General features: G+C 42.0%; 1 protein-coding gene across 1 annotated transcript in view; it reads right to left on the bottom strand.

The window, feature by feature from the left end:
• Positions 1-14,721, bottom strand: part of smyd3 (SET and MYND domain containing 3) — a 96,919-nt gene extending 82,198 nt beyond the window's left edge. Inside the window, exon 1 of the mRNA XM_071202706.1 lies at positions 14,500-14,721. Coding sequence (XP_071058807.1) covers positions 14,500-14,660 — 161 coding nt within the window. The 5' untranslated portion in view covers positions 14,661-14,721. The remainder of the gene's footprint in view (positions 1-14,499) is intronic.
• Positions 14,722-15,121: the final 400 nt, after the last annotated feature.

The raw sequence follows: 15,121 nt of genomic DNA, 5'->3' as shown, positions 1-15,121 counted from the left end.
TTTGTGTGTGCATTGAAAAACACAAGTGTGGATCCGGAAATACAAGTGTGAATCCTTTTGCGGATCATGAAATACAAGTGTGAATCCTTCTGTGCGCATGTGTGTATTATGAGACTGTTCTGAGCCCATAACCTTCCTAGCCGGAGATATGGCCGCATTTTACAATAAACTTCCGTTGGGTCGCTTAAAAACAAATATCGCAAATCGAATCGCAATATTTGTCAGAAAAATCGCAATTCGATTTTTTTTCCCCAAAATCGTGCAGCCCTACTATTGAACATCCAGCTGGACAGATATCACGAGCAAATCGGATGAAACAGAGGAAGAAATCCTCACATGGAGGCAGAGAAAGGCTACACTGCACATCTTTGCTACATCCACCAGGCTTTCCACCTGTCCTGGTTCTGCTGTTGCAGAGGCCTGCTTTCACCCCGGCAGTGTGCGAAAAAGTACACGTCCCACCGTCCGGGACGTGTTATTTACAATATCGGACAAGTAGATCTTTCAATTTACTTGTCCGGCGGACAAGTGACGTTTTTCGCCCTGATTTATTGACAAATTATTGATACATTCAGTTTACAAAAGGCAGAACTCATTCGCAAATTGTACGTGTCCGCCATTGTTCGTTTAGAAATGTTAGTTTCGGTTCTGCTTGTTGATTCCTAAGGAAATGCATCTCGCCGCTTTCTGTACAGTTAGACGGGGGCGGGGCAGGGCGGGAAGTGGAGCACAGTGGCAGGGTTGGGAAGCAAAACTCGGTTCCGAGTAAGAACAAATAACAATTGTCCGGTACCGGGATTAATAAGAGTTGTGAGGATAGGAGGCGAGGCCGAGCCCCGAGGACCGCAGCACTCTCACTCTCACTATGCTCCGTATCAGCTGATCGCTGATCGCTGCGTCTCTCTCTCTCTCTTTCTACACACAGCGGATCCACTGCCCGTTTAACAGCCTCATCTTTTTCAAACTTTCTTATGTTCTTTCTCTAACATGTAATTAAGGTTATTAAGCGTTTTAACTCCTACGTTGTTAATATTGACCACCATTTCCTTTATGAAGTAAAGCAGCCTCCCTGTCTGTGTCCTCGCGCTGTCCTCACATCCCCGGAGCCCCAGACTCGGAGGAGCACAGGGATGTCAGCAGTGGCGGCGCCAGGGTATGGCTGGGGTAGGCTATAACCATACCAAGAAATGGCTTAGCCCTACCTTAGCCCGACCATGACAAATTATGTTAAAGTAAGCATGTTGAAAACACGGATTGCGAAAATCTACCGATCGTGTCCACAACACACACACTGATCCTGAAGTGCACGTTACTGACGCAATATGGTTGAGACCATTCAGGCTTATGCTAGAGGGGTGTAAGGAATAGTCTAAGTAGTGGGGGAGTTTCATATACTAAAGGTGTGGAAATTCTCTCGCGTTATAATATCAGCGCGGCCGCGGTCAGATCAAAATGCCTCCGAATGCAATTTCAATAGACCAACAGGAGCCAATCAGAGCAACGAAACGTTGGGTCTGCTGCGTCATGCATTACTGATACGTCACGTTCACAGTGAAAAGTCGAGTAAATTGCAGACAGACAGCAGAACTTCTACGATTAATTGTATATTTCGGATGGATAGATTTGTTCTTAAACGCCCTCGCATTGAGGTACAACAAGTCGAACATGCGCTTTAATGCGACCCTACAAGGATGCCTTTACGGATTTACACAGACTCATATGCATCTCCCTGACTCTGCCCTCTGCTGGCGGCGAACGCAGCTTCTCCTGTCTCCGTCGCATCAAGAATTATCTAAGAAACAGCAGTGGTGATGCACGGAACAGCGACCTGGGCCTGCTGGCTATTAATAAGCAGAGGAGTAAGGCACTGGATGTCCAGCAGGGTGTCATTGACATTTTCGCTTCCAACCACAACAACCGGCGGATCGTGCTGCTTTGAGAACGTCAATAGTGAGTTTTGAATATATTTTGTAATAACGGGTCATTTGAAAAAGTGGCCACCTGTTGTGTGCTGTGTCTGTCTCTCTCCGTTTACCTGTGTCTCTCTCTCTGTCTCTCCCTCTCTCTCACTCTCCGTGTCAATTCTATATGTAACTTGTCTTGTTTCTGCTGCTGCGTAGCATGCTGTAACAACGTGGAATTAGCAGAATAGGCTATTGTATTGTTTAACTCACACCTGTTGCTCTCGATGTAATTTAGCACTAGGCTACAAATACTGAATTGAGCCCCACCACTGTATGGGTTAGCCCTAGGGCTGTGCAATTAATCGTATTTTAAATCGCGATTATGGTTTGCGACGATTATGAAAACAGCATAATTGACAAAATACGATTATTTTGCTGGGTGCGCTTTTGCCCCTCCCTAAAAGCCCACTCGGCCGGCCACGTGGGAGTGACATGTGTTGTGAGTGAAGCGCGAGCGAAGATGTCAGAACAAGAGCAGCAATTAGTTAAAAAGAAGGGTCGCGGGGAGATTCCCAGTCGATCGCGAGATGTGTCTAAAGATAGAACAACAATATTCTGTTTTATCGTTAATGTCCCGTAACATAATCTTCCTGTGCCAGAATAATGCACTTAAACGCATCAAAGCTTTGTGATTGGCCAGCCTCACCCCATGTGTCGGGGCGTGGCTGGTGGGCAGTGGGCACTATTTTGCTGACGTTCTCCGTGTCAACAGGAGTCACAGTTCGCACACACACAAGACCGCAATTATGGCAAAATATATAATTTTCACTCCGAGTGGGAGGATGATTATTTTTTATCTATTCCAGTCCATCTGTCTCATTTGCAATGCGAGCGTGGCTTTATCGAAGAAGGGTAATTTATAGGGGTGTAACGGTATCCGTATTCGTCCCGTACCGTCACGGTTCGGACGTCACGGTTCGGCACATGCAGTCACACGGCGAATACGCCTTTTTTTACGAGTGGGAAAAAAGTCTGTCATTCAGGGCAGTATCCACTACACTATATATAATCCAGGGGGCGGTATTGCGCCTAAAAGCTGTTTGCCAGCCGCCCTTAAACAACAAATGTAGAACAAGAAGAAACAACAACAAAACGAACTAAATACAAGAAGAAGAAAAGTTAGTATGGCGATTTCAGATAACACACAGGAGCTAGAACCCACCTGCTTCTTTTAAATCAGCTGTGTGGGAACATTTCAGGTTCCCTGTGGACTACAATAACGATGAGGTGTGCGAGTGGTGGATCGGAAGAGGACGGTGTGTCGGCGTTGTTCGATAGCGGTGCGGTATGCTAATGGTAACACACGCCAAACAAATCATATCAGAAGGCATCACCCAGATTTGCCAATCACCGGAGCCCGGCAAAAGACAACAGCAGTTCAACAGCTGATCCCCGCTGTTTGTAAGAAGCCAATCGACATGAAAGCCGTGAAACCAAAATAAATAACGGAAGCTGTTGGCATAATGTTTTTCAACGACTTTGCGCTCTGGAAACACTTTCTTATTATTTATGATGTAATATTTTCAAGACATTCTTTTTAGTTTTACAGCTTGATAAAACCTTTTAGTTTGACATCAGCCATTATAGATAATATGGCCATCTGAGTGTGTGGTGCTGTTTGTGGTTTGTTTTTAACTGTTTAATACAGTTAATTATTCAAAATGTCAGAGTTCCTTATTTTGAAACTGAAACTTGCACTACTGTTCAAAAATAAATAACAACAAACCTGGAATTACGCATTTGGAACTTTTTTTTGCTTTTTCTTGTTGTACCGAACCGTGACCCCCAAACCGAGGTACGAACCGAACCGTGACTTCTGTGAACCGTTACACCCCTAGTAATTTAGGAGCGGCATTTCAAAACAGTGCACAAACGCTACGAGACGGAATTCCCTCCTAATTCTGCCCTACGCTCCAAAAGGGGAGGGGCCTGAAAGGACAGCTAAATGCACAGCAGTCCATTTTCACCAGGCCCAACAACAAGAGCAAGGCTGCTACCATAGCATCTTAACGTGTCAGTCACGTTCTTGCGAAACACATGAAGTCTTTCAAAGACGGCGAAGTTGTGAAAGAAGCATTCCTGGAGGCTGCCGACGCGCTTTTGGGGGACAGTAAAAATAAGGGTAGCATTTCAACAGGTTTTTGATATAATAAAAACTCAAGTTAGATACCGTTATTAATCAGCTGTTAGTTTTAGTTTGTTTGAACTTATTCATTATAATTATTGTACAAAATGGTATAAGAATGCAAACATTAAGACCTGTTCTGTTTAAATTGATTATAGTCTATTATCAATTCAGGTTAAGAAACTAGTGTTGCTTGCATCCTATTTTAAAAGGCAGTTATTTTTATACTCTACTAAAATGCAACAAAAAAGGGTTTGATTCTATTAATTTTGTCTTTTTTATTGCACTGTTGCAGCAGATTTCTGTGTAGCTTCAGATCTGAGTTGTCTTATTAGTAAGCCTAATTTATACTTTTGTTGCAACACTATTTTTATATAATGGCAAAGAAAGGGTTCAGAGTATTTTCTTTTTTTCCTGTGTCATATGTGGCAGCACTGCCACAAGTTCCTCTTCAGAGAGGGTCTTCAGTACAGATGGCAATATTGTCACCTGCCTGCGCTCATCTCTGAAACCAGACCATGTAAACAGGCTGGTGTTTCTTGCAAAAAATCTTTAAGAGATGACATGAGCAGCCCTACCAGCATGGTGTGACCATGGTGGCCAAAACATTTTTATTTGGTCTTAAATTGTAGTTCAACATTTATTTCCTGTTACTTCTGGACCTTGACGGTTGGCCAGCCTTCAACATTTAGTGGAATATGTTGAATATGTTTTCAGGAGTTTTCAGTAGGTTGTGACAGTGCACTGCAACATATTTGATTTAATTTATTTTAGTCTAATTTATTTTTATTTATCATATTAATATATGTTTAGTATGGTTTTGGAGGTGCGCTACAACATATTTATTGATCTTGTTTATTGGTAAAATATTATTTGTGTTAAAGTTCAATAAATGGTTAATGAATAATCGTCAAAATAATCGTGATATCAATTATTGACCCAAATAATCGTGATTATGATTTTTGCCATAATCGCACAGCCCTAGTTAGCCCTACCATAGTCTACCCAACAAAAATACTCTGGCGCCGCCACTGGATGTCAGTATTGTTTATGAAGCAGGGTATAGAAAGTACATTATTGAAATGAAAATACTATTTATTTACTTTTACAAACAGTGAGCAGCTGCCCAGCTGCTCACTGTTTTTAAAAGTAAATAAATGCGTGCAAGCGTCTTTGAGTTGTAGAAAAGCGCTAGGCCTATAGGCTATAAATATAATGTATTATTATTATTATTATTATTATTATTAGGCCTATGTGTTGGACATGTGTGGTTGGACTCTGTCTCACAGGTTGCAGTGTAACATCAGAGGAGACTGGGCCAATTGTACATTCTCAAACTGCACCACTTGGAACTAACTAAACAATGCAGAGATTATTTTTATATAATTGTATTCAATAACCGTAAGAAATTCAACAGTATGAAGTGATTTGTAAATAGGAATACAGATTTGACTTAATGTTTTCATAAATATATTTTTCTCCCAGTTTGTCATGGGACTTATTTTGACCCTCTCAAAGAACCGGAACCGAAAATAACCGGAATCGAAAAGCAGAACCGGAATCGTTAAAATCCAAACGATACCCAACCCTTTGTGTGATGCAGTAAAATCTTACCGCTCACTTACGTTAGCGGTGTCATAAAAACCGTGGGAAAATGTAAAATACGATGGCGAAGAAGAAGATTCCAGTGGCCCCAATTTTTGTCCATTCTGGACAAGTGAAAAATGTATTCGGACAAGTAAATTGCCAAACTCACTTGTCCATGGACAAGTACTCTCTAAAAACTTTTTCTCACACTGCCCGGGGATACCACGGAGGGACCGGAGCGCTTCCACGCTGCTGTTTTCGCCTGTCCTTTGCGGCTGTGCTAATTTTGCTCCAGGAACATCGCGGATACTGTGTGCTGGCTGGTCTGGGAAAATGGCCCATATCGGGATTCTGCTGTGCCTGTTAACTGTTTTGGACTATGAGAAGATCTCTAGTCATTCTGAGAAGTCTACTGGATTCAGGTCTGTTCTGCCACCCGCAGTGGGCATCCCCTGCAAAGGTTCGGATGTGTTGCTCAAACAATTACCGGTTGCCTTGTCACAGACAATCTGCTCGACAAAATATGTTTGTCTTTATTGTTTTCCTGCGATGATGGTTCTTCAGGACTGCTTCTTAAGCTCAAATCACACTCTCGCAGACTTTTCCGGTGTTTCTAAATTAGATGATAATCTATGTGTGTCGTTTAAGAGGAAAAGATGCCTGGTTTTGTTGTTGTTATTACTGTCAGGAAATGTACAACCTAACCCTGGTCCGCCCAGTAGTAGTAGTCAGATTGCTACTCCTGCTGATTTTAAAGCTAGGTCTGGGTTGGGTTTCATCCACTTGAATGTGCGCAGTCTGTTAGGTAAACTAGATTTTGTCCAAATCTGGGCGAGCTCAACTGACCGGCCTAATAAAGGTGGTGGCGTTGCCCTTTATGTTAAGAATAAGTTCAGTGTAACCACATTAGTTCCCAAATCGATCAGTAAGCAATTTGAATTTTTAGCCATAAATATAGAAGTGGCAAAGGGTCAACAGGTCATGGTAGTGAGTTGTTACAGACCCCCCTCAGCTGTCAAAGATTCCTTGTCTTCACTAGCAAATCTTTTATCACAACTAGACTACAAGGAAATAGTGCTACTTGGAGATTTTAACTGGGACTGGTTAACTGCAGTGTCAGAGGATTTAAAAAACCTTTGTATCTCTTTAAAATGTTACTCAGATTGTGGACAGTCCTACTCGCCCTAACATTAAGTCCCCTAATAAATCCTCCCTAATTGATCTCATTTTAACTAATGTTCCCCATAAATATTCATCTGTGGGAGTATTTGCAAATGATCTGAGTGATCACTGTGTTGTGGCCACAATTAGGGACACTAAGGTCCAAAAGGTTAAACCTCGCATTATCATCAAGAGAGACATAAAACATTTTGTGGAGCAGGGTTTTGTGCATGATCTGTTTGATTTTGATTGGGGTAAAATCGATCTGTGTGCTGATGTAGAAACCGCATGGTCTTATTTTTATCTTGGTTTTATGGAGATCATTGATAGACATGCACCCCTGCGTACATTTAGAGTAAAGGGACGAGACAATCCTTGGTTTTCTGCTAATCTGTCCAGTCTCCTTCATGAGAGAAACAAGGCCTGGGCAAAGGCTAGGAAATCAGGCTCAGAGGTAGGCAGCTAAGAAATAGAACTTTTGATATGTGAAGTGAAGCTAAATCAAAGTACTATCCGTCAGTAACCACAAAGAATCTGAATAATCCTGGAACATTTTGGAAAGCCATTAAATCGTTATCCACCGGCGATATCCGTAATGAGCTACCTCCGTGCATTACCACAGCATCTGGCACTATAACGGACAGGGCTACTATGCTAAATTGCTTTAATGAGCATGTCGTGTCCTGTGGTTCTCTATTTGATTCTGTCACTAACTCTGCTTTCACACCAGCGCTTTTCAGTTTCTAGCTCCGAGCGGGAGCTTTTCTGGTTCAGCTCCGGTTTCCCTTTTCAGCTCCCGCTCTGTTCACACCGCCCACTGGCGCCCCAGAGCTGGCCCTGCTGCGTCATGACGTTACCGTTTACATCGCTGATTTGCTCCCCAACGGCAGCTCACAACAACAACAACAACAACTGCGTCGGGTCGATGATCGTGTTGCTTTTAATCACACGAAGCCAGAATAAATTGAATAACGACTTCTCCAACCTTATGCTCCAGAGTTCCGTGGTTCATTGTTTATTAATGTGTTTCTGCAGCATTTACCGACCGCTGCAGTGCTGGCTGCTCTTCCACGGGAGTTTATTCTCCCGTTAGCTCCCGGTTAGCTCACACTGCAGCGGCCGCTCTAAAGTATTCACTGTCCGACTCACACAAGCAGCTGATGCATATCCCCAGTTCCCCTTAGCCTAAGTGAATGTGTGTCAGTCTGAATTGACACTGTTTGGTATCACAACGCTGTTATGAAAGTTTCTCTGGTATAAAACGGGTGATGTTAGCATAGCAACCGAAGCTAAACTGACTACTTGCATCCGATAGCTGCAATAATACAAAACAACACGTCTGCCTCTCTCCACAATGATCGATAACAGTGAACGGATGGTCAAAGTAAGGTACAAATAAACAGAATCACACGAAGCCTGGTTAGTGTTGTCTGACTTTATAAAGTGTGTTTATAGGCACTATTGCTTGTAGGCAGTCATGATAGTGTTCAGGGGAGGTGGGTTTAGTTTCCTGCACGCCTCGACGTAAGAGACGTCGCCTCTTAGCTCCAAAGCTCTTGCCTCTGGACCGACAATTTTTTGGAGCTGGAAATGAAGCGGATTCCGGAGCTAAGAGCCAGCGCCGCTGCGGTGTGAACAGGAAAACCCGGCGCTTTTCAGGCTCTAGCTCCGAGCCGGAGCTGAAAAGGCACTGGTGTGAAAGGGGCATAACTCTGCTTCTGTGAACACTACAGTATGTGACTCTGAAAAACGTGTGTTGGAAAACCCTTTTAGTTTTACCCCTTTTACTGTTGATGTTGTTCGTGAAGCTTTAACCAAGTTAGATCCTAAGAAACCGGCTGGCCCGGACAACGTAGAACCTGTCTTTTTAAAGATAGCTGCAGATTTTATTGCTCCACCTCTCACTACTCTTTTTAACCTCTCCCTCAGCACTAACACAATTCCAAAATTGTGGAAGTCAGCGTATGTCCTGCCTTTGCTAAAAGGAGGGGAGGCCACCTTATTAAATAACTATAGGCCAATCTCTAAGTTGTCAGTTCTGGCTAAGGTTCTTGAACGCCTAGTGAGTGAACAGGTAAAGGTGTTTTTATGTACAAATGACATCCTGTCTAAACATCAGTCAGGCTTCAGAAAGCAACACAGCACCATCACTGCCACAATGAAAGTGGTGAATGATATTACTAGTATTTTAGATAATAAGCAGAGTTGTGCAGCTCTATTTGTTGACCTTTCAAAAGCGTTTGACACCGTTGATCATCACATTTTAAAGCAGAGGCTAGCCAGTATTGGCATATCCAGCAATGCAGTAGGGTGGTTTGTAAACTACCTCTCTGAAAGGTCCCAATGTGTTCATTTTGATGGGCTGTCTTCCGAGTGGTTGAACATTTCTAATGGTGTACCACAAGGTTCTGTTTTAGGTCCACTTTTATTCTCTATATCAACAGTTTAGGTGAAAATGTGGATGAAGCTACTTTACATTTTTATGCGGATGATACCGTGATGTACTGTGCCGGTCCCACCATTAAGGAGGCTGGTGTTAAATTACAGGCTGTTTTTAACATTATTCAGACTCAGTTCTCTGAACTTAAGCTTCTTTTAAATGTTGAGAAAACCAAGGTAATGCTCTTTTCTAAAGCTAAAAAGACACCAGAGCCTGTTTTAGATATTGTAACTACGCAAGGAATAAAACTTGAAGATGTTGCCTGTTACAAATACCTTGGTATCTGGCTTGACGATTGTCTTACTTTTAAACTTCATATCAATAACCTGCTTAAAAAACTGAGGGTTAGGCTAGGTTTCTTCTACAGAAACAAGTCCTGTTTCTCGCTTGAGGCCAGGAAAAGGCTAGTCACTGTGACCTTTTTACCTGTGCTGGACTATGGGGATTTGTTGTATATGAATGCACCTGCCCATTGCCTGAACAAGTTAGATGCTGCGTATCACAGTGCACTGAGATTTGTGACAAACTGTAAAGCATTAACCCATCATCACTGTACCCTGTATGCAAGGGCTGGTTTGCTTTCACTAACTGTATGGAGGCTCAGTCACTGGTACATTTTTATATACAAAGCCATGCTAGGGAAACTTCCATCTTATCTGCTCCCTGATCTCTCGGAGAATTGTAAGTGGCTACTGCCTGAGATCGAATGCTGTGGTTTTATTAAATGTGCCAACTGCTAGGACTGTCTTAGGGAAGACAGCTTTTAGATGTGCAGCTCCTCTGTCTTGGAATAGTCTGCAAATTAAATGGAAACTGAACAATCTGGTGCCACTAAATGTTTTTAAAGCTCGGTTGGATGCTAGTCAATCGGAAGCTATTGGTACCTGTTTATGTGGATAATTATGTAAATGATGCTGGATGATGTCCTTTTGTTGTTCTTTTTATGTTTCATGTGGAACTACTTGAGCAGGTCTCCCTTGAAAAAGAGATCAATGATCTCAATGGGATTTATCTGTATAAATAAAGGTTTGAAATGAAATCCAGAGTGTCTGTACAGAAGGAGTGGCAGACACGGAAAGCTCCATCAAAGTTCATTTAATTTTATATTTAAACAATATTATGATAGCATTTGTTTGTATTGATATCTATAAGGAAAAGTATTGTAACACATGAGTGAATGGGAAGCAGTGGTTGCGTTAGACTTTTTCGTTGTCCGTCATTTTGACGGACAGGATGGTAACATTTCCGTCATAATCCATTATTACCCGTCATTTTATTTGATAAAAGTTTTTTAAGAGTTTTAATGATGAGATTAGACATATTTAATATTTATGTTTGGGTACTGAGCAGCAAATGTTCATTCATTCATTTTTTTTAATGATTCATACAGAACTTTTAACGGCATGGAGAAAAAAACACACCGACCGTGTGGTCACTTTTCATGTCAACACGAACGAGTTATTTTTTCCTGCACTGACAGACGGCAGAGGGGGGCAGAGGCCGCTAAAAACACCGACCATTGTGCCTAAACAGGCAAATATGAACAATGCCATCGTTTTAAATGAGACAATTACAATCAAAATATGAACAAAACATTTACAAGAACAACTCAATTGACCTGCTGTAGCCTAGCCTGAACGCTGATTTCTGCATCGTCATGCACCCTCAGACAAATCCGTTACTCATCTTAGCTTTTCTACAGATGTCGCAGAACATTTTGCCATCTTCCCTCCTCAGCCACTTAAACTCTTGCTCCCACTGAACCCGGTACTCCCGCTTCAACTCCTTGCCACTTGCTTGCCCCTCTGCTGCTGGCTGAACGTTGTCAGTTTTAGTCTTACTGGCTTGTCCTTCATTCTCTACCACATCAATCCCTCTTTTCACCTCGTTTATCCACACCATCATTACTGGGCTTATTAAAAAAGCTTCGGACGATCAGCTGCCGTAACATTTTGTGATTGCTAAAGCAGGTTAAACAACGAGGTCAAAAACAAGACTAGACAATAGCTACTTAATATACACACACTTGCCACCAACTGGACAGGGGTGTGAATGACTAAATAATAGTTAGACTACAGTAGAGTACAGTAGATCGCCCTCAGTCGACCTGGCCACTAAGGATGTAATATAATGTGGGCCGCTGGTGAGCATTTTGGCGCTGTTCCGAGTTGTGTTCTAATCTGTCAAAATGACGGACTGCTTTCAGATTTTTCCGTCATTGTTAGAAAAAATCCGTCATTGACGGAAAATATTCGGTTAACGTGACCTCTGATGGGAAGTCCAATAACAGCCTGTCCTCCAAAAAACGACCAAATAGGTTGATTGTTCAGCAGCTTATTACGACCTATAGTCACGTTTTTAAAGTTTAACACCTCTAGTGGTCTTGTAAGAAACAACAATTTGCGGCATATGGGCTGATGCTCCTGTTGATTGCAAACGCTTCGGAGGGTCGTATATTCACAAATAACCCTCTCTGGAAAATCCTATAAATAAATACATTTTAGAATAGTTTGGCCATTAAAATGTTTTTGGATTTGATTTCTAGCAAGAAGTGTATATTGTACTTTTAGAATCCACGTCGTCCAGTGGATGTGTAGGATCTATAGTTTGATAGATATTACGAAGATGATTTGAGGTCTCGTCTAGGAGAACGTGTATATACTACGTCTTTCCCCCTATTCATTTCTATTGACGGCAGCGTCCATGTAAAGTTGTCATCAACCCTCACGAAATGAAAACAGTATTTCCGGTCTCGAAGTTTTCATAATAAAACCGGAAGTATTCCCCTCACTGTCAAATGATTTTACAGTGATATCTGCAGTACTCATCCACTAACAAACATCAGTTTATCACACTGGAGAACTGCGCAAAATCAGCTGATCACAACGTTCACGCTCTGTGGTCAAGCTGCTGCAGTTTTATTTACAACAAAGTGGAGTAAAACACACAGTTGCAAACTTACTCAGGGTGTTAATGGAAGAGTTTGAAATCAGACAGAGGTGGAAGAAGTACTCAGATATTGTACTTGAGTAAAAGTAGAAGTACCAGAGTGTTACTCTGTTACAATAAAAGTCCTGCTTTCAAAATGTTACTCAAGTAAAATTAGTATTATCATCAAAATATAGGTAAAGTACCAAAAGTAAAAGTAGTCATTGTGCAGATTGGTCCATTTCAGAATAATATATATGATATGTTTTGTAACGATTGATCATTAAAGTGTTCTCAAAGCTGGTAAAGATGCAGCTAATTTTACAAATTAGATCAAGTCAAGTAAAGTACAAATATCTCAAAATTGTACTTAAGTAGAGTACTTGAAGAAGTGTAGGCTACTTCGTAACTTCCCACATCTGAAATCAGATATGACTTCAAGTCATGTGATCATTTCTTAGTATTTGATCCTTCAACTTGGCCTCATGAAATGCAAGGACTTCACAGTTTTGGCAACAAGTTTTGGAGAAAGCAAATCAGAGGCTTAAAAAGAGACCGGGAGGTGCATCTTCATCATCTTCATCATCTAGCATGCAAGCAGTGTAAATAGAGGACAGTGAAGGAGACACTGAGGAGGACCACGCTTTGTGTGGGGTGTGCACCCCTGATTATGGTGTCACTAGGGAGGCGTGTGGCGTAGTGGGTTGTCCGTAGGTGTTCGGATCAGGGGGTCACAGGTTCAAACCCCGCTGCAGTCAGCATGTCGTTGTGTCCCTGGTAGGGGTGTAACGGTATCTGTATTCGTCCCGTACCGTCACGGTTCGGCACATGCAGTCACACGGCGAATACGCCTTTTTTTTTACGAGTGGGAGAAAAGTCTGTCCTTCAGGGCAGCATCCACTACACTATTTATAATCCAGGGGGCGGTATTGCGCCTAAAAGCTGTTTGCCAGCCGCCCTTAAACAACAAATGAAGAACAAGAAGAAACACAACAACAAAACGAACAAAATACAAGAAGAAGAAAAGTTAGTGTGGTGAGTTCAGATAACACACAGCAGCTAGAACCCACCTGCTTCTTTTAAATCAGCTGTGTGGGAACATTTCGGGTTCCCTGTGGACTACAATAACGATGAAGTGTGCGAGTGGTGGATCCGACGAGGACGGTGTGTCGGCGTTGTTCGACAGTGGTGCGGTATGATAATGGTAACAACACACGCCAAACATGCTAAATCATATCAGAAGACATCACCCTGATTTGCCAATCACCGGAGCCAGGCAAAAGACAACAGCAGTTCAACAGCTGATCCCCGCTGTTTGTAAGAAGCCAATAGACATAAAGCCTGAGACCAAAATAAATAACGGAAGCTTTTGGCATATGTTTTTCAACGACTTTGCGCTCTTGAAACACTTTCTTATTATTTATGATGTAATATTTTCAAGACATTCTTTTTAGTTTTACAGCTTGATGAAACCTTTTAGTTTGACATCAGCCATTATAGATAATATGGCCATCTGAGTGTGTGTGGTACTGTTTGTGGTTTGTTTTTAACTGTTTAATACAGTTAATTATTCAAAATGTCAGAGTTCTTTATTTTGAAACTGAAACTTGCACTCCTGTTCAAAAATAAATAACAACAAACCTGGAATTACGCATTTGGGACTTTTTTTTGCTTTTTCCTGTTGTACCGAACCGTACCGAACCGTGACCCCCAAACCGAGGTACGAACCGAACCGTGACTTCTGTGAACCGTTACACCCCTAGTCCCTGGGCAAGACACTTCACCCCAAATTGCTCCTGTGGGGATTGCCCACAGTACTGAGTATGTAAGTCGCTTTGGATAAAAGCGTCTAACAAGTGACATGTAATGTAATGTAACTTCTGCCTCATTTGAAACCATGAAAGAGCAATCTAGTGACCGGTTTAAGAAATTAGTGGCATCTACCAGAGTGTTAAGGTTTTTTAATTTTGGTTTTGAGAAGCGACAAAGCAACAAACACTTGAATGGCCTCCTGATATAAGACGTATGCAAACATACACATGTACCGACATATACATCATGTTTGATGCAGACCAAAGGGTATGGTACACAGAAAAATTGGCACAGAAAAGTGAAAATATCAAACGACATGTGCGGTATAAATCTACTTTCTCTATTCAGAAATGAGTCAGAAACATGTGCTTATTCACCAAACTGCCTTCAAACCACCTGCTCTAATGTAGCATACGCCTACTATTAAACACCGAGCAGCTTTTAATGGTAAACGCAGGATGCTAGTGACTCAGAGGACTCACCGGGAGAAGCAGTGGTGGCAGACATGTCTGGACAGCTTGTTGGACACACAGCAGGCCAGCGGCTCTGCAGAGTGAACCAACTCTCCCCTCTGGATCCTGGCTGCAGCCCGCAGACCGTCGCCCTTTCCCAGGCTCACGAAACGCTCCAGCTTCGGTGCCATAGCCGAATTTCCCTCCACGTGAAGCGAGCAATGTGTTTACATCCGTAACGGAGAGGAGCGTGATGACGTCACAAAAACGTGCGATTCTTTGCCTTCCATCAATGCACTTTAGTTTCAAATAATTTTATTGAGAAGAAGCATACAAGTGTAAGCAATAGTACAGACTTCTTTAGGGTGGAAATCATGCTTCTCTTTTTCAACAGAGAAGACAAAAAGAACAGCCAACAAGAAATAATAAAGAAAAAACATAGCATGACAGGAATACCATACTTAATGACATACATAATCATAAAGAACATACAACATAATATATAAATACATACATTAATAAACGTAAAGGGTGCAAATGTGCCGAGACAAGTGTGTTACATTGTTCAGACGTGCCCAGTATCCCTAACACTGGATCTGGTTGGACTTTAAATGCCTTTGAAAAGAATGAGAATATTGGGACCCACCCTCAA

This window comes from Pseudochaenichthys georgianus, chromosome 3, assembly GCF_902827115.2.
Source record: "Pseudochaenichthys georgianus chromosome 3, fPseGeo1.2, whole genome shotgun sequence".
Taxonomy (NCBI): domain Eukaryota; kingdom Metazoa; phylum Chordata; class Actinopteri; order Perciformes; family Channichthyidae; genus Pseudochaenichthys; species Pseudochaenichthys georgianus.
This window is presented reverse-complemented; position numbering and strand designations above follow the sequence as displayed.